The 24,410-nt window shown below is 41.9% G+C and overlaps 1 protein-coding gene across 3 annotated transcripts in view; it reads left to right on the top strand.

Annotated features, from left to right (window-relative positions):
- The window catches only part of KIDINS220 (kinase D interacting substrate 220), a 2,951,961-nt gene that overhangs the window by 2,674,979 nt on the left and 252,572 nt on the right, over positions 1 to 24,410 (top strand). For all 3 annotated transcript variants that reach the window (XM_044073258.1, XM_044073248.1, XM_044073241.1), the window contains one exon: positions 3,771 to 3,908. In XM_044073258.1, coding sequence (XP_043929193.1) covers positions 3,771 to 3,908 — 138 coding nt within the window. The remainder of the gene's footprint in view (positions 1 to 3,770; positions 3,909 to 24,410) is intronic.

Here is a 24,410-nt window from a genome sequence, read left to right as displayed (position 1 = left end):
TAACCCTCATGATCAAACCATGCCAGCTGTGGGTAAATCCTACATTACCTACACCTAGTCATAGACGGTGATTCATCTTTCAGCTGCTTTGCCTAGGGTTCATCACAGCGATCATCTGTTTCCATTTCTTCCTGTCCTCTGCATCTTGCTCTGTCATACCAACCACTTGCATGTCCTCTCTCATCACATCCATAACCCTTATCTTAGGCCTTCCTCTTACTTGGCAGTTCCATCCTTAGCATCCTTCTCCAAATATACCCGGCATCCCTCCTCAGCACATGTACAAACCAACGCAGTCTCGCCTCTCTGGCTTTGTCTCCAAACCCCAACCTGTCTTACTACTGTCCTCTAGTATACTCATTACTAATCATATCCATCCTTGTCACACCCAGTGCAAATTTTAACATCTTTAACTCTGCCACCTCTAGTTCTGACTTGTGTCTTTTCTTCAGTGCCACAGTCTCCAACCCATATAACATAGCTGATGTCACTACCAACTTTTAGACCTTCCCTTTCACTTTTACTGGTACCTGTAATAAATCACTCCTGACACACTTCTCCACCCTACCTGCAGTCTCTTCTTCACCTCTCTTCCACACTTACCATTACTCTGAACTGTTGATCCCAAGTATTTAAACTCATCCACCTTCATCAGCTCTACTACCTGCATCCTCACCATTCCTCTCCAACCTTTCATTCATGCATATATATTCTGTCTTAGTCCTGCTGACCTTCATTCCTCTTCTGTCTAGAGCATATATCCACCTCTGCAGAGTCTCCTCAACCTGTTCTCTACTCTCACTACAGATCATAATATCATCTGCAAGCATCATAGTCCATGGGGATTCCTGTCTGATTTCGTCTGTCAACATGTCCATCACCATTGCAAATAAGAAAGAGCTTAGAGCTGATCCTTGATGTAATCCCACCTCCACCTTGAACGCATTTGTCACTCCTACCACAGACCTCACCACTGTCACACTGTCCTCATACATATCCTGTACCACTCTTTCATACTTCTGCCACTCCCAACTTCCTCATACAAAACCACAACTCCTCTCTAGGCACATTATCATATGCTTTCTCTAAGTCCACAAAGACACAATGCAACTCCTTCTGACCTTCTCTATACTTCTCCATCAACACGCTTAGAGCAAACATAGCAACTGTAGTGATCTTTCCAGGCATGAAACTGTACTGCTGTTCACTAATCATCACCTCTCTTCGTAACCTAGCTTCCACTGCTCTTTTTTATAACTTCAGTGGCTGATTAATTAGTTGTATCCTCTATACTTATTACAGCTATGCACATCACCCTTATTCTTAAAAATTGGTACCAGTACACTCCTCCACTTCTCAGGCATCCTCTCACTTTCTAAGATTTCATTAAACAATCTGGTTAAAAAGTTTACTGCCATCTCTCCTAAATAACTCCGTGCTTCCACAGGTATGTCATCTGGACCAACAGCCTTTCCATTCTTCATCCTCTTCATAGCTGACCTTGCGTCCTGTTTGCTAATCCGTTGCACTTCTTGATTCACTATCCCCACGTCATCTAACCTTCTTTCTCTCTCATTCTCATCACTCATCAGCCCCTCAAAGTACTCTTTCCGTCTGCTCAACACACACTTCTCGCTTGAGAGTACAGTAACGTGTACATCTTTCCCAGCTTGGTCCCTCTGTCTAGCCAATCAGTACAGGTTCTTTTCTTCCTTCTTAGTGTCCAACCTTTCACACAGCTCTTCATACGCCTTATCCTTAGCCTCTGCCACCTCTCTGCCTGCTGTATGCCTCATCTCCTTATACTCCTGTCTACTTTTTTCATCTCTCTGACATTTTTTGCATTTCTGCATCTTCTTTGCCAACCTCTTCCTCTGTATACTCTCCTGTATTTCCTCATTCCACCATCAGGTCTCCTTGCCCTCTTTCCTCTGTCCAGATGTCACACCAAGCACTTTTCTAGCTGTCTCCCTTACCACCTGTGCTGCAGTTGCCCAGCTATCTGGTAACTCTTCACTGCCACCCCTGTCTTAACTCTTCCCTGAACTCCACCTCACAGTCATCCTTTTTCAACTTCCAACATTTGATCCTTGGCACTGCCCTCACTCTCCTCTTCTTCATCTTGATCACCCATGTCATCTTACAGATCACTATCCTGTGCTACCTAACTACGCTTTCCCCTGGCGCCACTTTACAGTCTCCAATCTCTTTCAGACTGTCCCTCCTGCGTAGGATGTGATCTACCAGTGTGCATCTTCCTCCACTCTTGTATGTCACCCTGTGCTCCTCCTTCTTCTTAATACATATTCACCACAACCATGTCCATCCTTTGTGCAAACATCATATATTTCCATCACCTCCTAATCCCCTCTGCACGTATGCATACACACCCAGCCATAGATTATTATTAAAATATATTAATTGCTCCACCATAAACATATATGTTGGCCTAAGACTGTTTATTGCCTTTCCTTGGAGTTCCAGTACACGGTGGCTTCTTAAGGTTTATTCTTGATCCCAAAATGAATCAAAACCTATCTGCAGGAGGATGTACTGGCTTATCATAGTTGCTTTGCCACCTTGATATACTAACCATGCAATGTAAAGATATTTAAATACTAAGCACTGATGTGTAAAGTGAGCAAGAATATTTCTGTGTAATGAAATTTGTTTAGATATTAGCTGCAGGCAAGGGTGTAGCTAAGCATACTCGTACTCAAATTAGTACATTTTTTTCTGAACATCTTTCTGATAAGTTTAGTTTCACAGCACAGAATACACAGAACTGGCTAAACTAGCGTGTATTACATATAAATAGTTAATACATGCTTGTATGATAGGGAGTGCACATCTTAAAGTAGTCTTTTTATGCTTATAAGTGGCAATAACTGAAAATAGTGTACCCTTTTCTGAAGTGTACAGGGGCAACAATTTGAAAGTTGAGTACATTTTTATTTGATGTGTAAGTAGTGGGGGGGGGGGGGCAGGAAAATGAGATTTCAGTACCAAATATGAATTCCTGGCTACAGCCCTGGTTGTAGACTTATTTTTGTTTAAAAATTAAAGTACATGAGATGATTATGAAACCATTTTAAATCTAAAACATTTGCAAATGCTTTTACTAAGTCAGTATTTCAGTTTTGTTTTGCTAGTTCATTCTAACACATGACAATGTAAGAGGTGAAGCCACCAACTTAAATTTGCTGAAAATAAATGCTTAATCCTCCTTTAAAAACTGACTTTGAACAGCATTAATTATACATGGCCTCTGTGCAGCTTAAGTGAATATGTTGATAGTTCAAATATTGGTGCAATTGACCAAATGCAAATTGGTTTGGTGTGATATACTTGTTTTGTTATTGGATGTTTGCAAACATTGCATATGTTGTCAGATTTCAGTCTTGGTAGGTACTGAAGTGAACTTTTATATGTATGGTGGAACTGAAACAGAATTGCCGGAGACTGTTTTACATAAAAAATGCAGACAATTTTAGCAGTTCCCCCACGTCCATTTTACTTTTTAGTCAGACAGAAGTACTATTTGTGGATATTCACCAACATCATAGTGTGCATGGTTATAAGGAAATTGCTTGACCAACGATTCCTGTTCTGCCTTAGATCTGCTTGTCATTTCACTAAGCTTTTGACTAAGTAGATGATCTGAAGTCACTAATAAAAATAAAGTTATTGTGGAAGTCATAGTAAAGTTTTGTACCATAAATTGACTTGTAAGGCTGATGACTTGTGTAATTTTCAAATTTATTTTGTAGCCATCATCTACTGCTGGTGCAGCATCCACTGTAGTTCCTATTAGTTCCATGACTATTGAAGGTGTATGCGAAAGACTGAAACAAATAGAAGGACTGGATCAGAGTATGCTGTCACAGTACTTGGCAACTGTCAAAAAGGTGAGAACTGTCCCATTAACAGTTGAAAATAGAACTTGTTGAGTACTGCATCTGAGGAACTTCTTTTAGAAGTTAACATAATGTGCTTTTTAACATAATCTAGTGTGTTCTTAAGTGCTGTTGGGCATACCACAGATTTTTTTATATATTTTGATATTTTTGGTCTGTACCTTATAAAATATGTGTTTTTCTAACAAGTCACTGAGGATTGACGTCACTAAGTAATCACATTCATTTGAGTTTCAGACTTCATATATAGTAGTTATAAAAAGTTTACACACCCCTGTTAAAATGCCAGGTTTTTATGAGACCACAATAAGTCATTTCAAAACTTTTCCCACCTTTAATGTGACCTATAATCTGTACAGTTCAATTGAAAAAATCTGTTAGGTGAAAAAATAAGCATACAATAAGCTGGTTGCATAAGTGTGCACACCCTTAAACTAATGCTTTGTTGAAACACCTTTTGATTTAATTACAACATTCAGTCTTCTTGAGTAGGAGTTTATCAGTATGGCACATCTTGACTTGGCAATATTTGCCCACTCTTCCTTGCAAAAGTGCTCCAAGTCTGCATCTCTTGTGCACAGCCTTCTTCAGGTCACCCCACAGATTTTCTATTGGATATAGGTCTTGGCTCTGGCTGGGCCACTCCAAAACTTTAATATTCTTCGGGTGAAGCCATTCTTTTGTTGATTTGGATATATGCTTGGGGTCATTGTCATGTTGAAAGGTGAAATTCCTCTTTAGCTTCAAGGTTTTGGGCAAAAAGTCCGTCAAAAAGAAAAAACACCAACAACTGTGAAGATACGGCTCCAAGTAAAGAACAGTACGATAAAAAACACAACTGAGCCAATACCACCACGGCTGAACAAACTATATAAATCCAGTGGAATGAAAACAACAGACTAAAGATGTGTATAACAAAGTAAAAATGACCACTTCATCAGACATCTTCTACACTAAAAGCTCTTGCTTAAATACAAAATAGGTAATCAAACAATAATCCAATTAACATCCTGTTATGCTTGACAAAGCTTAAAAGTGTAACAACAAAATTAAATCATTCTATAAAACTATAAAAATATATATATATAAATCAGTGTTTCAGACTCCTGGCTTTAAGAATGGGTTTGAGTGAAACTGCCTCATTTATGCCAGGTATAGTATATGCATTCAGCCTAAAGATCCACCTTTATTCTGCAACCTCAGTAAAATTTCTAATGTCCCCCCTCTTATTCCCTGCTTTAGAATCTCTAAAACAAAGAATTTGAAAGAGTGTAGGTCACCTTTATCTTCTATGTGCTTAAACAAAGCACTGTTTTTTATGATTTAAAATATCCCTACAGTGCTCCTGTATACGTTCCTTAAGCATGTGAATGGTTTTTCCACATAATAAGCGTTACATGATGGACAGAACGCAAGATACACAATATTACTGGTTCTACAGTCAGCATAGTGTATTGCTTGTATCTTGAAGTATGGATCCGAGTGAGAATATGTAATCTGATATTGTTAATCCTCGTTCATTCCTTACACTTGGGTATCGGTTCCGACCTCGGAACCGAGCCAGCCATTTTCCAAGCTTGCGTCAGCTTCAAACATGAGCTAAACTCTTACCCACAGTCCCCCTCTCCCTGTTACCCCAGATTTCGTTTGCCGCATTGCCATTTGGTCATGTCAAGCTGCTTCTCTTGAGCTAAGTACAGTTATGTGTTGTATAGTAGTCATTTATATTATGTTTATGTCAGAAAAGTTTCTATTTTGTTGTCTCTTACCCTATCGCATCTAGCGACCATATTTACTTGAGGTTTTCTTCTCTTTTCTCTACTTTTTAAACGCGAGGTATTTCTCCCCTTACCATCGTTGGCAATCTTTCCTTTTTTTCATACCTTCAGGTATTCTTTTGTACCATTGCTGGTACCTTTTTCTGCTATCTATTTTTACTATCATGGCAGATAAGAAAAGGCAGTCCGTGGTTTAAATGGTGTTCTGATTGTGGACACCCCCACCAGACATCTACTGGAAGAAGCCCTGGCATACTCTCTCCTCACTGCACAAAGGCTAGGCATAACCATAAACTGGCAAAAATCCAGTCTCACTCCATCTCAGTCAACAGAATTCATAGGGGTTATCTTGGACACAAGAAACTGCAGAGCTGCCATTCCAGAGCACAGAATTTTAAGGATAAAGCAACAACTGATTCCAATCCTTTCAAGGGAAAAATCCATGGCTCGCTCGGTTCTACAGCTGTTGGGTTCCATGGCAGCCTCCATCACCATTGTCCCCCTGGAAAGGTTTCACATGAGGCTTCTACAATGGCTACTGCTCACCCAATGGTATTCCTTTCGGCCATGATTCGTGTAACCCACAGGTGCAACCAGGATTTAAATTGGTGGATGACGCACAATCTGTCACAATGGTCTCACCCCTTCTCCACCCAATAACCCAAGGCCACAGTGACCATGGACGCCTGCCTGATGGGGTGGGGGGCAATGTCCGGGACAGACAGTCCAAGGCACTTGGTCCGAACTGAAGGCCCATCTGTATATAAATGTCCTAGAGCTGAGGGCGGTGCTCCTGGTATTGTAAGCATTCCATCCCCTGCTGCCATCTGGGACAATTGCGATTCAGTCAGACAACATGGCAGTGGTCTGGTACATCAACAAGCAAGGTGGAACCAAATCTTACCCCCTTTGTCGAGAGGCCATGAGGATATGGCAATGGGCGATGGCTACCAACCATTTTCTTCTAGCAATGCACGCTCCCAGGAGTTCCAACGTGATAGCAGACAGACTCAGCAGGTGCATTCTTCAACCTCACGAGTGGTCCCTGAATCCCTTGATAGCGGCAGAGATCTTCCACCACTGGGGCTGTCCTTGCTGCAACCTCTTTGCATCCCTGACCAACTACAAATGCAGCAACTACTTCGCCCTGATTCTCCCTCTGGGACAGTCACCCAGGGATGCTCTAGTCCACGATTGGCCCTCGGGTGGTCTTTACACATTCCCAACAATTCTCCAGTTTCTGAAGAAAGCCCGACGGTTGAAGAGCAAGGTGATCCTCATAGCACCATATTGGCCTCGACAGATTTTGTTCCCCTTCCTTTGGCCTCACCTACTAGATCGACCATGGATTCTCCATCCAGCCCCGGAGTTGATCTCACATCCACAGAACCTGATTCATCCCAACTTGAACAGCCTGAAGCTCACAGCTTGGCTACTCCAATTCCCTTGATCACCAGGCAGAATGATCTTTCTTTACCAGTACGTGACATTCTCATTGCATCTCATAAGTCTTATCTGAGCAAAAGATTTACCTGTTGGCTGAAAGATAAACAAGTAGATCCCTTCTCAGCACCAGTGTCGATAATACTAGACTATCTGGCCGACCTTTTCCAATCGGGTCTATCGGCCTCTACCATTAGAGTTCATTTGGCTGCAATTTCTAATTTTCGTGAGGGTGTCCAAGATTCCTCTCTTATGTCCCACAAATTGTGCAAGACCTTCATAAAAGGTGCGAGTCATCTGAAGCCACCTTTTAGAGAACCTATTCAACCGTGGGATTTATCATTAGCTCTACAAGCTCTGACAATGCCACCCTTCGAACCAGCCTCTTCTTGCGACCTCAAACATTTGTCATGGAAAACCTTGATGTTCATCGTGCATACAGCTGCAGTCATAACAGATGGGTTATCCTGCCGTCAGGCAGGTCCTCGGTCGGCCGAATTCCAAAGTCTAGGTCCGGCGTCGGTTGTCGTCGCTTCCTCCCTAACGTCAGTGTGGCAGGGGTATAAAAGAGGCAGCCAACGCCATTTTCTTCAGTCTTTCTTGCCGTGCGGTGCCCGAAGCAGAAGCAGTTCGCAAGTGCCAGTCGGCCAGCTCCTGAGATTTACGAAAGTATTTCAGCCGAAGTCTTCTTGAAAGCTAAGTACCCGTTGAAACTTTTCTTGCCTCAGACCGATGTCAGACAAAGTTAATAATTGCATTTCATGTGGGAAGCAAATACCGCATAAGGATTTCCACTCTTACTGTATACCTTGCTTAGGCCCAGACCACGACGTCTCGGCCTGCCGTTTTTGTGCTAGATTCAACAAACGCACTATTAAGCATCGGGCGGAGTTCGCCCTTCACTTTTTTGGCAAAAAATTTAATTATATTATGTCGTTGGATACTCCGACTCCAGTTTTGAGCAAAAAACGCAAAGATAAGGACCGACTTACGAGGTCCGCACCACCTACTGATACTACGCTAAGGCCGACTACCGGTACTCAGCGAGGCACCTACGCAGCCCCTGAGTACCGATGACAATGTATTGCCGGTGTCTTCATTACCCGAGGTCGCAGGCTCCTCGGCCCCCATTCCTACTACAGATACCGATGCCACTCCTGGCGGGGAAACTCAGAATTTAGACAGGCCTGCCATTTCTCAAGGGGTCTTCAGGCCTTCCTCCTTCTCTATTAAAGCCTTCACTAAATCTAGAACAGCCATGAAAACCAAAAAAACAGGTTCCTCAGACACCCTCTCAAGGCACCATGCCTAAAAAACAGATGCTTAAAATGGCTGAGGATTTGATTACTCTTATCAGGGGTTCTCAACCCCTCTGACAAAAGGCCCAGATTAGAGGAAGACTACCCTTCCTCAGATCAAGCTTCTATTACCTCAGAACTATCTGAGGACCAGGATTGTGCTTATTCTCCATTCGAAGACTCCGATGCAGAGGAGTCTATTCCCTCGGTCTCCCCCCCTGAGGACTTCTCTTTTGGGGAAACCCTGCATACATTGAGGGAACACTTTCACTGGGAAGGCCAAGATTACTCAGATTCCAAGAAAAAGCTCAGGGAATTTCTTCTGCTCCCCCAGCATAGGCCTCTGGCTATCCCTCCTGTTTTAGATATATTGGATGATGTGTACACAGAAGCCAGCCTTAATCCTGATTCTTTGCCGCCAGCTCCTGTTAAACCAGACAGGTATTACCGGGTTCCTGATTCTCACCAGTTCCAATATAAAAGCCATACTGCTGACCCAGAAACTATTTCACAGGGTCACAAGGGAATTAAGGCCTCTACTGCTAAAAACCCATTACCTTCAGAGAGAGATTCCAGATCTTTAGAAAGGTGGGGGAAAAAAGTTTACACCTCGGCCACTTTAACCATGAGGGCATTAAACTGTCAGTTCCATATGTTAAAGTATCAGCAGTTTTTGATATCTCAGCTGAAAAGCAAGTTGACACAACCAGAACAACCAGATTTAAAAGAGTTGCAGGATTTGTTGCATGGTGCAGAGCAAGTGGGTAAACATACTTTGCCGTGTGGTTTTGATGCTTTAGAGGCCTCATGTAGAGCTGCTGTTACGGGGTCTGTTATACGTAGGCATGCTTGGCTCAAAGAGCAAACCTTACCAGATCATGTCAAAGCTAAATTATTAGATGCACCTCTTCAAAAAGATGTATTGTTTGGTGTTAAAGCAGAGGAGGTGCTAAAGAAAATGGAGGAAAAAGCAAAATCAATGCAAACAGTGAAAGATTTCCTGCAGGTACAGCCTCCACGTTTCAGCAGAAACTGGCCTTCAAAAATTGGTCCTTTCCAGCCATGGACAGACCTCAAAGGGGCAGATACAGGCATCCAAGGGGTAGAGGGCAACCTCAAGGATCTTTCAGAGCCAGACAGTGGCAAGCACCAACCCCAAGAGGTGGAGAAGATAGATCACAGTCTTTTAGAAAACAGACACAATGACTTCCCCCTACACCTACCAAGCAAAGCTTTAATGGCAGCACCTTTGGGCGGAAAACTGACATTATTCTCAAAAAATTGGCATATTGTTACAAAAGACAAATGGATTCTGGACATCATAGACAGAGGCTACAGGTTCCACTTTCACACCCTTCCAAAAATGAGAGGCATGCCAAACCTGCCACAAAATCAAAGGGCAGAGGCACAAAAACAAATTTCAGCTCTCATGGACATGAAAGCAATTCAAGAGGTACCTGCAAAAGAACAAGGCCAAGGGTTTTATTCCAGACTATTCCTGGTACCAAGGCAAGACAAAGATTGGAGACCTATCTTAGACCTATCCATCCTAAACACATATCTACAGGTGCCAAAATTCAAGATGCTCACATTACAGCAGCTTCTTCCCATGCTGGGCAAGGAGTCTTGGCTGGTAACATTGGACCTCAAGGAGGCATACCTGCATGTCCCTATCAGACAAAATTGCAGAAGATACCTCAGATTTCTTGCAGGTTCAACCCATTACCAATTCTCTGCATTGCCCTTTGGCTTATCTACTGCGCCCAGAGTGTTTACGAAATGCCTGGCATCAGTAATCGCCTTCTGCAGACTACAAGGGATACAAATCTACCCATATCTGGACGACTGCCTGATCCAAGCGGACAGCAAGGACATACTACTGCAACACCTGACATTTGTAATAAAACTGTTGAACTACCTGGGATACACAGTCAACAAAAAGAAATCAAAACTAATACCCTCTCAACAAATAATTTTCCTGGGTGCCAGCTTGGATACAACCACCCAGATGGCCTACCTCACGCCAGACAAGCAAGGGCAACTGTCTCAATACTTCAGAAAAATGGCAACTTACACCAGGCTAACTGCAAGGAAAGTCCTGCAGGCTCTGGGATTCATGGCATCTTGCATCCTACTAATCCCATGTGCAAAGCTGCATATGAGGAAACTTCAATGGTACCTACAAAACTTATGGTCTCAACACAGCCACAGCTTGGAATCAATTATACCACTCATTCCATGCCTTCAAAAGGAATTTATGTGGTGGGCTCAAGCTTGCCAAAGAAACACAGGTCTTCCTTTCTGTGTACCTCAAGCAACTCAAATCATCAAAGAGAAGCTCCTTCACATCAACCAAAAGGAAATGCTAGCCATGCAAAAGGCTATTATGACCTTCAAAGACCTACTGCATCCAGGCCAGCTATTGATAAGGACAGACAACACCACAGTGATGTGGTACATAAACAAACAGGGGGGAACTCATTCATACCCCCTGTGCAGGCAAGCCATGACCCTATGGAACACAGCGCTGGAATTGAAAATTCAACTACAGGCACAATTCCTGCCAGGGAAGGAAAACACACTGGCAGACAATCTAAGCAGAAATATGACAGATCCACACGAATGGAAGTTGCATCCCCAAATTTTCACAAAGATAACTCTGGTAATTGCCAGTTGAAAAAATTTTGTTCAAGGACCTATCATCCACAGGCCTGGAAAGTGGACGCACTTTCCTTCAATTGGGCAACATTGACAGTCTATGCCTTCCCGCCTCTTCCTCTGCTGCCCAAAGTTCTATTAAAAGCCAGAGCAGAGAGGCCGAAAATGATTCTCATCGCTCCAGACTGGCCAAGACAACACTGGTATCCGCTCCTGCGGAGCCTGACACATTCCCCACCATGGATCCTACCTCTAGTCCCTCTTCTGTTGTCCCAGCAGAACTACAAAACTCTTCACAGCCATCTCAAAACTATAAATCTAGCTGCATGGAGAATTCCTTGATTTCCCAACAGTTTCTCCTCTCCAAGGAGGTGCAGGATGTCATCTTGGAGGCCAGAAGACCTTCTACTAGAAAGGCCTGCTCCGCCACATGGAAACGATTTTGTGCCTGGAATCAAAAGAAGGGATAGAATCCTTGGGTAATAAATATTCCTCAAATTTTACAGTACCTAGCTGAGATGTTAAACAATGGACTTTCCTTCTCCTCCATCAAGATCCACGCTTCAGCCATTTCTGCACAATACAACACAGATCCTCCTTTATTCTCTCATCCTCTCTTAAGGCAGTTCCTCAGAGGGGCAAAGAATATAAAACTCCCAAGGAAACTACCAGTCCCTGCTTGGGACCTCAACTTCGTATTGGAAAAGCTGACCCTTCATCCCTTCGAGCCAGCTTCTTCATCAGAGTTACAGTACTTGTCATGGAAAACAGCCTTTCTTCTGGCTATCACCTCAGCTCGCAGGGTTTCGGAGCTACAGGCCCTCATGGCTGTGCAACCATTCATCATTTTCCATTAGGACAGAGTTTCCTTACGAACCAACCCTACCTTTATGCCAAAGGTAGCATCCAGTGTAGCTTTAAATCAGACTATCCACTTACCTACCTTTTATCCTAATCCACAAAACAAAGGGGAAAGACTACTTCATTCCTTGGACATTCACAGACAACTTCATTATTATTTGGACAGGACAGAGCCATTCAGGAAATCTGAGCAACTATTTGTGTCCTATGCTGCAGGTGCTCAAGGAAAGGCTATTTCCAAACAGACAATTTCAAAATGGATAGTCCACTGCATACGCTTTTGTTACTCATTTCATGGAAAAACTGTGCCTGCATGCATCAGATCCCACTCCACCAGAGCCACAGCTACCTCTGCAGCCTTCCTCAGGGGGGTCCCTACCAAGGATATTTTGGAAGTAGCCACCTGGAGTTCAGTGCACATTTTCTCCAAGCACTGTCACCTCCCACTATACTCTAAATCTAGAGCGGGCTTTGCCACAGCAGTCCTGCAGGGCATCCTAGCCCCTCCTAGTTCCACTTAGTGCCTACCACCCTTACTTAGGTTCATAGGTTCGTACTAGGCTATCTGCCCTAGGGCATTTATAAGCCTAGCCAGAGTGTATGTGGCTTACACCACCCCTTAGGATGAGAATACTACGCCCTTTTAGGGTTTAATTTACTATGCCTCTGTCTAGTAATGACAAAGAGATGACTCCCGGGGTAAACCTACGATCTCCCATCCACTCGTCGAGATTTCTCTTGAATAGAGTCAGTGAGGGGCTCTGCCTAACATGGACTGGGATTCTGTTCCAGAGTGTAGGGAGCCTCTGGGTTATGAATCTGTCCCTCCAGCACGTTCTATTTATTTCTGTGTTGAGGTTTAAGTCACTAGTTCTCGTGGCTCTGATGGATTTGGATTTTCTGAGGTGGAGCATGTCCATTAATTCAGGATTGGACATGGCCTTGTACGTCAGGCACAGATCACCTCTGAGTAGGCGGTATGCGACTGAATAGAGCTGGAGTTTTTTCAGTCGGGCAGTATATGACATATGTTTAAGACCCTTTATCTTCTTGGTGAGGAACTTTTGGGGTCTTTCCAACTGCTGCAGGTGCCGGGTGAGATACATCCCAAATGGGGCATTGTACTCAATCATTGGCCTGATAAGAGAAGAGTACAGGGGCACAATGACCTCTCTTGATCTAGATGTGAAACCCTTCATGATAAGGTGGGCAATATAGAAGGTCTTCCTAACCACTTTGGCAATGTGAGTGTCAAATGAGAGGTTACTGTCAACCTGGGTCCCTAGGTCCCTGATTACCTCTTCCATACTTAATGGATTACCGCCTATGTGGTAATTTGTCGGTACCTTGTTTTTCCCAAAGGGTATGACTATACATTTTTTGGCGTTTAGCTTAAGGCCATGGCTCTGGCACCAATTATCCATTTCTATGAGGCCTCTCTGAAGGATGTTTGTGTCTGCTGGAGTATCAATTATGGCCCAGTTTGCAGTCATCTGCGAACTTTGTCAGCCACAATCCTCCTATGTTTGCCTGTACCTCGGAAAAATAAATGCCGAACAAGAGGGGTCCCAGGACTGAGCCCTGTGGGACACCGCTTGTGACTGGCTTAGAGTCTGACATAGCTCCAGCAACTCTGACCCTGTGGGTTCTGTCCTTGAGCCAGTTTGCAACCCATCTTGTGACATATGGGTTTACATTTAAGCTGGTGAGTTTGTCTATGATGCCCGAGTGGGGTATTGTGTCAAAGGCTTTTGCAAGGTCAAGGTAGGCTGTGTGAACTGCCTTACCCTCATCAATGGCCTTAGTGACTGTTTCAAAAAGTCGACCAAGTTCAGAAGGCAGGATCTGCCCTTGACAAAGCCAAATTGGGTAGGATCCAATGTCTGTAGGTCCCCAATGTCTTTGTTTATGAGTTCCATAATGATCCTCTCTATAGCTTTGCAGACCAGGCTCGTCAGGCTTATGGGGCGGTAATTTCCAGGGTCCGTAGAAGCACCGCCTTTGTGAAGTGGGACCACTGTTGCCGTCGCCACTCTTTGGGTACATATCCTGTGGTAAGGCTAAGATTAAACAGCAGCCTTATGTGTGGGTTTAGTTCCTCTTGGAGTTCATGTAGCACACAGCCCGGGACACCATCCGGTCCCATTGATGCTGTGTTTTTAGCTTTAGAGAGGGCGGCTCTCACCTGGGCATCTGAGATGTTAGGGAGGCTACACTCTGCTGGGATAGTTATTTCTCCTTTTGGGGGGGGGAGGAGAAATTTGCACTGAACCTGTCTGCCAGAATGTTGGCAATGTCAGTGGGTTCAGTGTATTTTGTGTCATTTTGGACCAACTCTGAGCATATTTGGGAGTTTCCACCCAGATTTCTAACATAGCTAAAGAAGGCCTTGTGATTGTCTTTTGTGTCATTTGCGATTTTTCTCTCAAAGTTGGCCTTGGATGATTTTATGAGTGATCGTAGTTTTTTGCTAGTACTGATCAGAGATGCCTTTCCTTTTAGGGATTTTGCTCTGTCATGTAGTAGCTTCCTCCTTCTGTTGTAAAGTTTGTTTATGGCTGGGGTCCACCAGACCGGACGCCTGCCTTTGGGGGAAGGGGTCTTGGTTTTATTTGGGATTGCATGATCCATGCATTCTTGAAGGTGCCCATAGAAGGCATTTGCAAGGGATTCAGCAGTGTGGGTTGTGGTTTCCACTGGCCCAGGGGCCTTGAAAGATACCACTTCAGTCTTAAGAAGTGTGAAATTTGCTTTTGAGAAGTTCTTCACTGTGGTCTTTTGTGCAGGGGGTGCGGGGGGGATGTGGATTTCCAGTGAGATTAATTTATGGTCTGATCTTACCAAAGAGGGATGTACTTCCGGTGTGGAGCATTTTGTCCCCATGTTTGTGATGATCAGGTCTAGTATATTGTCTCCTCTTGTGGGAATGGTGACTAGTTGTTCCATTGCATTTGAGTTTATGAATTCTAAGAACCTTTGGGCTAGAGTGTTGGGGCTTGAGTAATGTTCCCAGCCTATGTTTGGGTAGTTGAAGTCTCCCAAAATGATGGTATTTGGAGAGACATTCATACTCTCCAGTGTCTTCAGGAAGGCTGTGTGGGGTTCCTGAGTTTAAGAGGGTGGTCTGTAGCATGCTACAAACTGTAAGGCAGTTTTGCCTATGGTTAGTTGCACCTGGATAGTCTCCGATGCTTATGCGTTGCCACTAACCTGGAGGTGTGGGTATCTTTGATGAAAATGGATACTCCCCTCCTTTTGTGGTTCGGTCCAAGTTTTGGGGCGGAAAGCATGATATGAGGTAAAACCTGATAGTGCTGGGGTGCTCTCAGGAGCCTTGAACCAGGTTTCAGTCACTGCACAGACATCAATGTTCTCCATACTGAGAAGGGCTTCGAGGCGTGCATCTTGAGGTTTAGACTTCTGGCATTGAGCAGCATTACCCTTAGTTTTTTCCACTTGTGTTTTCTAGGGAGGTAGGTTTGTCATTTGAGCCTTGCCTAAAAAGGCACTATGGGGTGGCAAGAGCCTTGGCCAATATCCGGAAGCCAAGGGTGACAGGTGCAAACCATCCCTTGCGAAGCAGCGTGGCTTGTCAAGCATGTCATCCCAAGCAGACAGACACTGGATCCCCTTAGAATGACACCAGTAATTAAGCCAATTGTTAAAACTGATCATTTTGTCTTTGTACTGTGGCATCATTCTTGGTGAGGGTAAGATGCTGCTCAGGGTCAGGGTCATACCGGCCTGGGCTACATAATCAGAGAGCTCCTCTATGTCTCTTTTCATGTAGTCCAGGGAGGTACGTCTCAGGTCGTTTACACCTGCATGTACAATGACTGAGTCATATTTGTACTTGCTGTGGAGTGACCTGAGTGCTTGTGTTATGTGGCAGATTCTAGCTCCCGACAGGCAGCTTACTGTGACCCTCTCCTTGTTCAGTCTGGTGAGCGGGACGTCAGTGTGCCTGACTATGGAGTCACCTATTACAAGTGTGTCTGGCATGTTGTTTGGCCTTAAGGGCTGTGACTGTTTAGCACACTGACTTTGTGAACTATGTGTTGCATTTGCTATGTCTTGAGGTGGTGGTTGCTTGGGTGTCTGCTTTGGAGGCCTCTGTTGTTTTGGTAGATTTTTAATCAGCGCCTCCGAGTATGTTTTTGTGTGTTTATATGTTTGGTTTGCAGTTGTGATAGTTCTATGTGAGACTGGGTTTGTGGTGTGCGTGGTTACCTTCTCCTCCTGACTGGTCTTGCCAGTACTGAATTGAGAGAGCTCAGCCTCCAGTTTGGCTATGTAGTTGCATCTCTCGCATATATTTGTATTTGTTGGGAGGAGGAGATGGGTTGTCTGTGTACATGAGGCAATTGTAACATTGCCTCAAGATTCCCAGATTCACCAGCTGAACAGGAGAGAACGCTAGCAACTGACCCTTCGACATGCTAGAAATAGTGAAAAAGATTGCTGTGTAACTGAGTCAGAAAGGACCTATAGGGAAATGGGTACTCAACAGAATTTAGGTGAATGAAGTACTTTTCGTTTGTTTAAGAGTGCTTTACCTGTATACAAAATGCTTTAGGAGCAAGTGCTGAGCTTTTCAGATAGAGTATAGGCTGTTTAGATTGCAAGTAGAACAGTTCTAAGGGAAAAATTGAAGAGCAGACTAGGCGGAGCCAGAAAAAGTTTAACCGGCGCTGTGCTATGCGCACGACTGTGCAAAGCCGTGCAAAGGCGGATTTTAAGCAGTGAACTACAAAAGAGCTAGGAATGGTCCCAAACAACCAATTACTAACAGCTTCTTGTGCTGAGGTCACTTCCCCCAAGGATAGGTAGGCTGCTCAAGGCTCACCACTCCCACTGGTGAGCAAAGAAACTTCCTTTTATCCAAGTAAGGTAATGGACAACACAGGAACTACACCACAGCCCAGAATACAGCAATGCCTGTATACTGGTCTAAACTAGTCGAAAAAGGCGGGAAAACAAGGATTATTTTTTTGTTTTTGCAAAAATACACAGAAAATGCAGAGACAGTGATAGGCTAGCACACTTTAGTGGGCAGCCTCCACAGTTCAATTAAACAAACAAGCAAGCAAACTTTCGACTAAATGTAACTTTAAGTGCAATTTTTAAAATAAATGCAGTAATCAGTAAAAAAACAGTTCAGGCTAGTTTAAAGTAAGCAGCAGAAGCTATTTTCAGTGAAAAAAAAGCAAAGATACTTAAATCCAGAAAGTAGTCGCTTTTTCGAGTTCCTTGCTGCTAGGACCACTCTGTAAACCCACGTGGAGCTTGTCTGAGCAGTATAGCCAGAAAAAAATGCCTAGAGGCGGATTTTAAGCAGTGAACTACAAAAGAGCTAGGAATGGTCCCAAACAACTAACAGCTTCTTGTGCTGAGGTCACTTCCCCCAAGGACAGGTAGGCTGCTCAAGGCTCCCCACTCCCACTGGTGAGCAAAGAAACCTCCTTTTATCCAAGTAAGGTAATGGACAACACAGGAACTACACCACAGCCCAGAATACAGCAATGCCTGTATACTGGTCTAAACTAGTCGAAAAAGGCGGGAAAACAAGGATTATTTTTTGTTTTTTGCAGAAATACACAGAAAATGCAGAGACAGTGATAAATTAGTTACACAGGCTAGCACACTTTAGTGGGCAGCCTCCACAGTTCAATTAAACAAACAAACAAGCAAACTTTCGACTTTTCGATGAAGGGTCAGCTTTGGGATTCTACCCATCTGTTATGACTGCAGCTGTATGCACGATGAACATAGTACAGTTTTGTACCTACCATAAATGTAGATGTTCGAGTGCTCATACAGCTGCAGTCCAGGTTTCCCTCCCTCCAACCCCTCTTAGGACAGGCCTTATGACAAACCCTTTTCATATAACCTTTTGGGGTATTCTTTTATGGTGTATTTGCTTGCAACTACTGTTTTTGATTTATCAACATTGCATTGTTGCATAACATTCTGTTTGCCTTCCTTCTGGGGGCACCTGACATCTGGGGCAAGAAAGACTGAAGAAAATGGCGTCGGCTGCCTCTTTTATACCCCTGCCGCACTGACGTCAGGGAGGAAGCGACGACAACCGACTCCGGACCTAGACTTTGGAATTCGGCCGACCGAGGACCCGCCTGATGGCAGGATAACCCATCTGTTATGACTGCAGCTGTATGAGCACTCGAACATCTACATTTATGGTAGGTACAAAACTGTACTTTTTTGGTCGCCATTACTTCTGCCAGACGTATTTCGGAGCTTCAAGCTTTATGCATCAAGAGTCCATACTTGATTTTTCGTAGAGATAGAGTGTCTCTGAGAACTAATCCATCCTTTCTGCCAAAAGTGATCTCTGAAATGTCCATTAATCAAGCCATTGAATTGCCAGTTTTCTTTCCCAATCATTCGAACAGAGGAGAGTATTGCTTATATACCCTAGATATCCACAGGCAAATCCGTTTTTACTTTAACAGTACTAGGTCCTTTCGTAAATCTGACCAGTTATTTTTGGCCTTTTCTGGACCTAGATTAGGATCTGCTGTTGCTAAGGTCACATTAGCTAGATGGTTGAAGGAATGTGTGACCTTCATTTATACACAACGTAATATCTCGTTGCCTACTACCATGAAAGCTCATTCAACAAAGTCGGTGGCAACTTCTGCTGCCTTCCATGCCAGAGCTTCTTTACTTGACATCTGTGCAGCTGCAACTTGGGCTACGCCTCATACCTTCATCAATCATTACAAATTGGATTTGGCCTCCAGGGAAAGAGCATCTTTCAGTTTTGTGGTGCTCAGAAATGTCCTTCAGTGAGAGCCTCCCAGGAATAGAGGTAGCTAGGGGACTCTGTCCCATGCGTAAGGAATGAACGAGGATTACCAATATCAGATAAAGAAGTTATGTCTTACCATAACGTTCCATCTGTATTGTTGATCCTCATTCAGTCATTACCACCCTCCCTCCTTCCCCCTCCTGTGGTTTCTAGTGGATCTCACCATCCGGTTCTCTTAGGTTATTTGACCAGAGGTAGCCTCTACCTTCCTTTGACTTGCAAACTCAATCTGAGGTAACAGGGAGAGGGGGATTGTGGGTAAGAGTTTAGCTCTGGAGTTTGAAGCTGACGCGAGCTTGGAAAATGGACGGCTCTGTTCCGAGGTCGGAAACGATACCCATGTGTAATGACTGAACGAGGATCAACAATACAGATGGAACATTATGGTAAGACATAACTTCTTTTTGCTGGAATGCACGTTTGCAAGCTGTGCAATTCCTGCAACTATAGATGCCTCTCCTCTGTGAAATCATGTTCATTCTATTATTATTGGCTTTATAACATAGTTGACGTTTAAGGCATTTCTTATTTTTAAAGGCAAATCTCGGCACATCTTCCAATACGCCATCAAGATCACCTATGGTCTGTAAAATACCCCAGTTAACGTTTAAAAACCTCACAAAAAATACTAATATCACTGCTATATGTAAGTGAAAACCTAAGTTTAGAATCCTGGCAGTGGTTCTCTTGGTGTCCATGAGCTACTCTTTGTGAAAAAAGGGGTCTTCCTCTAGAGTTCATCTCTCTACTAAATTCTAGGATATATCTATCAAACATTTTCCTAGAATAGCCCCTCTCCGTAAACTCATTTCCCAATTTATCCAATGCTGTCTGTAATTGGACATCGTCATAGTCTCATCAGTTTAAGTATTTGCCCTTTCACCACATTGTTACTTACAAATTTGGGGTGCTTGCTTCCCCTATGTAGCAATGCATTCCTTCTGGTTGGTTTCCTATAGATACTTGTTTGAATCCCAAGGATCTCAGACTTTAGCAATTTAACATCTAAAAAGTCTATCTCCTCAGATGAAACTTTGCTAGTGAACCTCAGAAAGGGGGTAGTATCATGTAGGAATGTAATAAATGCATCTAATTCATCCTGTGTACCTGCCCACAAAAAAAAAACATGTCATCCACAAATCGCATATACCATAACAAATTCTTCTTAAAGGTTTCATTGCTCAAAAACGTATTACATTCCCATTCAGCCAATGCTTAATTGGTGTAGCTATTGGCACACGGAGTGCCCATAGCCACGCCAGTCTTCTGCAAATAGAAGTCATACCTAAAACAGAAGATGTTATTCTCTAAAATAATTTCAAGTAATGAGCATATCAAATTAATTTTGTTATTGGTATACAACTGTTTAGAATGCAGCAAGTTTCTAATGTTCTCAATTCCCCATACATTGGGGATGACTGTGACTAATGACGCAATATCCATAGTTATGAAGAGGTATTGTCCTGTAATCTTCTTCATTTCTTCATATATAACCTTTCTAGGAAAGTGATAGTGTCTTTTAATACACTATTGTATGTCTCAAGTACTGAGTGCAGGCATTGTTCTACATAAATAGAAAGAGGCTCAGTCACCCAGCCTCTACTAGAAATGATAGGTCTCATAGGGAGGTTGCATAGATACTTGTGTACTTTAAGCAACCCATAAATAGATGGAAAAAGTGGTGTGTCAATGGTGAAATACCTAAAAAGTTCTTCAGATATCCTACCCTCAATAAGTAGATCAAAAATCATAACAGAAACTCTGTCAACTATAGCTTTAACATATAAAGAGGTAATTTTCTGATAGGTGCACTCATCATTCAGTAACAGTAACATTTGCATATAGTACAAATCTTTATCAAACACCACTACCCCTCCCCCTTTATTTGCAGGTTTCATCTCAATAGAGTTTAAGCACTTCAACTCATGTAACGCATTATTTTCAGCACTATTTAGGTTATAGTAGTTGCAGTGAGTCCCTTTTTTAAAGATACATCTTATTTCACGCTCACATACTGAAACAAAAGTTTCAATAATGGGATGCGTTTTCGGAACAAACATACTAGGTTTAGAGAGTGTGGAACAAGCATTATCAGTGCCCTTAAAAACAGTTTTCAAGGTTAAGGTCCGAGCAATTAATCCTAGCTCTTGTAAAATGTCTACCATGTCTGTCTTCTGTGTAGGGATAAAGGTTAACCCTATATCTAAAACTGATATCTGTGTTTCTGAGGTGTAGAAGAGATATTTAAGACCAAACCTTTGAAACTTGGCTCCAAGTGAGCCTCTGCTGTTGTATCGGGGCATCGTGTCTGTTCAGACCTTTGCCTCTCCGTCCACGGCTCCTCAACCTTTCCTTGATCGGCAGCGGTTGCTGCAAATGAAACGGCAAAACCTGAGTCTCTCTTGATCGTCCCCCTTCTTCGGAAAAGGGCTGAGATGCTATCCCCTGCTGAAACCGGTCGCTTCTACTCCCTTGGGTAGAAGTCTCTGTTGATGAAATTTCCTTGTTATTCGACACAGGCATAGATGCTGATGTATGCTCAGTTAAACTTACTTGCGAGCTGACGTCTTCCTCCCCCTCATTGACTACTACATACACGTGTATAGCAGATGATTTAGTTGGGCCCTTTCGATTCGTCTGGGCCAGGCAAAGACCCACCCACTCTGGAAATTGTTCGGATTTCACTGTAGTTTTTTTCAATTTACCGCTTTGCAGACGCTTGTCATGGTTTATTTGCTCATGCAGTATATCAATTTTGTCAAGAATGATGTCAATGGAAAACATATTAAATATACACATATGCAACTTTTTTAGTTCTTTCATAAGTTCTTGTTCTTGTGGTAAGAAAAAGTCAGTAAGCAACTTCATATAATCGAACTTCGCTGTAAATTTATCTGTTGCCATTTTTTAAGGAGCTCGGGATATAAATCTCTATACGTAGGCATTGTTAGAACACGTAAACCCCTAGGTACTATTTTATATCTCAAAGAGGCTTCACAATAGAACCTCTGCCACTGCAAACATTTAAATTTGTATAGTTTATTTTCATACTCTCTAAATTGTTCTTTAAAGCGAATGTGCATACCTTCATTAACATTAGGCATTTCCCATTCAGGGAAGATTGGTTGGTTAACCAGAAGATTCATTTCGACATTCAAAATATGGTCAAGGCCACCACTGACCATTATTCCCGCATTGGCATCTAAGCCTTCAGCCATGTTCAGGGCTGGTGTAGTAAATAATAGACAAAGTTCAACAAAGAGAGAAAACACCAGCAACTGTGAAGATATGGCTCCAAGTAAAGAACAGTACGATAAAAAACACAACTGAGCCAATACCACCACTGCTGAACAAACTATATAAATCCAGTGGAATGAAAACAGCAGACTAAAGATGTGTATAACAATGTAAAAAACTTTAGTAACACTTTAATAAAAGTACAGGGTAAGCGTTTTCACGATCCCAGTGACTGCTTCATCAGACATCTTCTACACTAAAAGCACTTACTTAAATACACATATTTAAATAGGCAATCAATCAGTAATCCGATTAACATCCTATTAGTCTTGACAAAGATCCACTTTTGTGAAACCAGTGCTTTGTTTAAACACACAGAAGATAAAGGTGACCTACACTCTTTCAAATTCTTTGTTTTAGAGATTCTAAAGCAGGGAATAAGAAGAGGGGACATTAGAAATAGTACTGAGGTTGCAGAACAAAGGTGGATCTTTAGGCTGAATGCATATACTGTACCTGGCATTAATGAGGCAGTTTCGCTCAAACCCTTTCTTAAAGCCAGGAGTCTGAAACACTGATTTATATAAATGTTTTTATAGTTTTATAGAATGATTTAATTTTGCTGTTACACTTTTAAGCTTTGTCAAGCATACTAGGATGTTAATTGGATTATTGATTATTTCTATAACTTTAGTGATATATCTATAGATATAAATAAATGTGTGTTTAGAGTGTGCAGTTAGTACAGTGTTAACCTCTCTTTCTCAGGTTGTATTTTTTTGTGTACATAGCTTAGTTTAAGTATGTAACTTAGAGTATGTAGCTCATGCTTTATTAACCTCTCAGGTTCTTCTGGGTTTTTTTTTGTATAGTTACTGTAGTTCTTGCAGTTAGAGTTTACTCTTTCTCTGTTTGTAGAAATGTCTGAGAAACCCACCAGTTTTAAGAAATGCACATCTTGTGGGCATAAGAACCCTAATTCTTTTTTTTTTTCCCAAAATTGCTTTTTTTATTTTTCAAATACATTTGAATGAGTTCCATAGTATTACTACATAACATCTTAAATAACTACACTGTTTACATTAGCCTGACACTATAACAGATCTTAATGTATAGTTACTTTATAAGTATGTCCAATCCATTATCAGAGTGTCTGATCAGTTATTGTGTAGTGTCAATCAATGATAAGACTTTTCCCCAAGTGTTATTGATAAATGGCTGTGGATAAACTCTTAGTTCTTTAATTTTAATTTCCAATAATGCTGTAGTCTTCAGTAGACTGTAGAAGTCTTCCAAAGTTGGTATTGTGTTTGTATGCATCTTATTGTTATACACTTCCTTGAAATTGCAAGTATAGTCCATAATAGATACATGTTTGACCTATTCAAATGAGGACCTCTGTTCAAATTTAATAATACAAGAGCTTTAGTTAAATAAAATGATTCATTAAATAAAGCTTGTAGAAAGTTATTAATACCATTCCAAAATGGCTTGATTTTAACACAATAAAAGAAAACGTGGTTCCAGTCTGCATTGTGTACTTGCTCATATCTCCATCATATTCCTTTTATGGACGAACTAGTTTTACTGATTCTATCTGGGGTTAAGGATGCTCTGTGCAAGCATTTCCAATTAAAAACTTTCCAGTATTGTATAAAGGATGTATATTTTATCGATAAGATATTTGTTTTAATATCTTCAGTTAACTGTATTGAGTGTCCGGTTATACATTTCCAGTATGAGGTTTTGAGTGTTTTATAGTTTATCAATATTTTATAAAATTTTTAAATACTGTTGTCAAAGTCATTATCTATTATTTCATATATGTATTGCGTAAATTTAGGTATTTCTGTAAATTAATTGTTAATTATTCTACTTAAATCTTGCGAATATGACAGAATACTGTGTAAAGTTAGCCAGTTCTGTTGTGGAATTTTGTATGTTGTTTTTATTACTTGCATATCTAAAACTTTTAGTTTTTTTGGTACATTGGAGCCAACAAATCCTTTTTGTTCCCAGGAATTACTAATTTCTCTATTTTATGTGGAAATTTCTTTGTGACTATAAATGGTGTTAAAAGATCAAACTAGATTTTTAAATCCATATTTGCATTAATAATTTTCCTAAATGAGTCAATGTAATAATTAATTATACGAGTTTTAGTGGGTTTAGTTATGTTATATTGCATACTAATACATATGTGCCATGGCAAATTGTTTTTATCTGTTGTTTGAAAATTTTTTTGTAAATCAAATTCACTTATTGATATTACAGTTAGTAATTCTTTCCAATTTGCAGAGTAATTTGGACTTATCCAATCTGAGATTGTATTAGATATTGATGCTTTTATATATGTTTCTATATCAGGAAAGTTTAATCCTCCCCG

This window comes from Protopterus annectens, chromosome 1.part1 (genome assembly GCF_019279795.1).
Source record: "Protopterus annectens isolate FY-2018-M chromosome 1.part1, PAN1.0, whole genome shotgun sequence".
Taxonomy (NCBI): domain Eukaryota; kingdom Metazoa; phylum Chordata; order Ceratodontiformes; family Protopteridae; genus Protopterus; species Protopterus annectens.
Note: the sequence above shows the minus strand (reverse complement) of the source record. Positions and strands in the feature narration are given on the sequence as shown.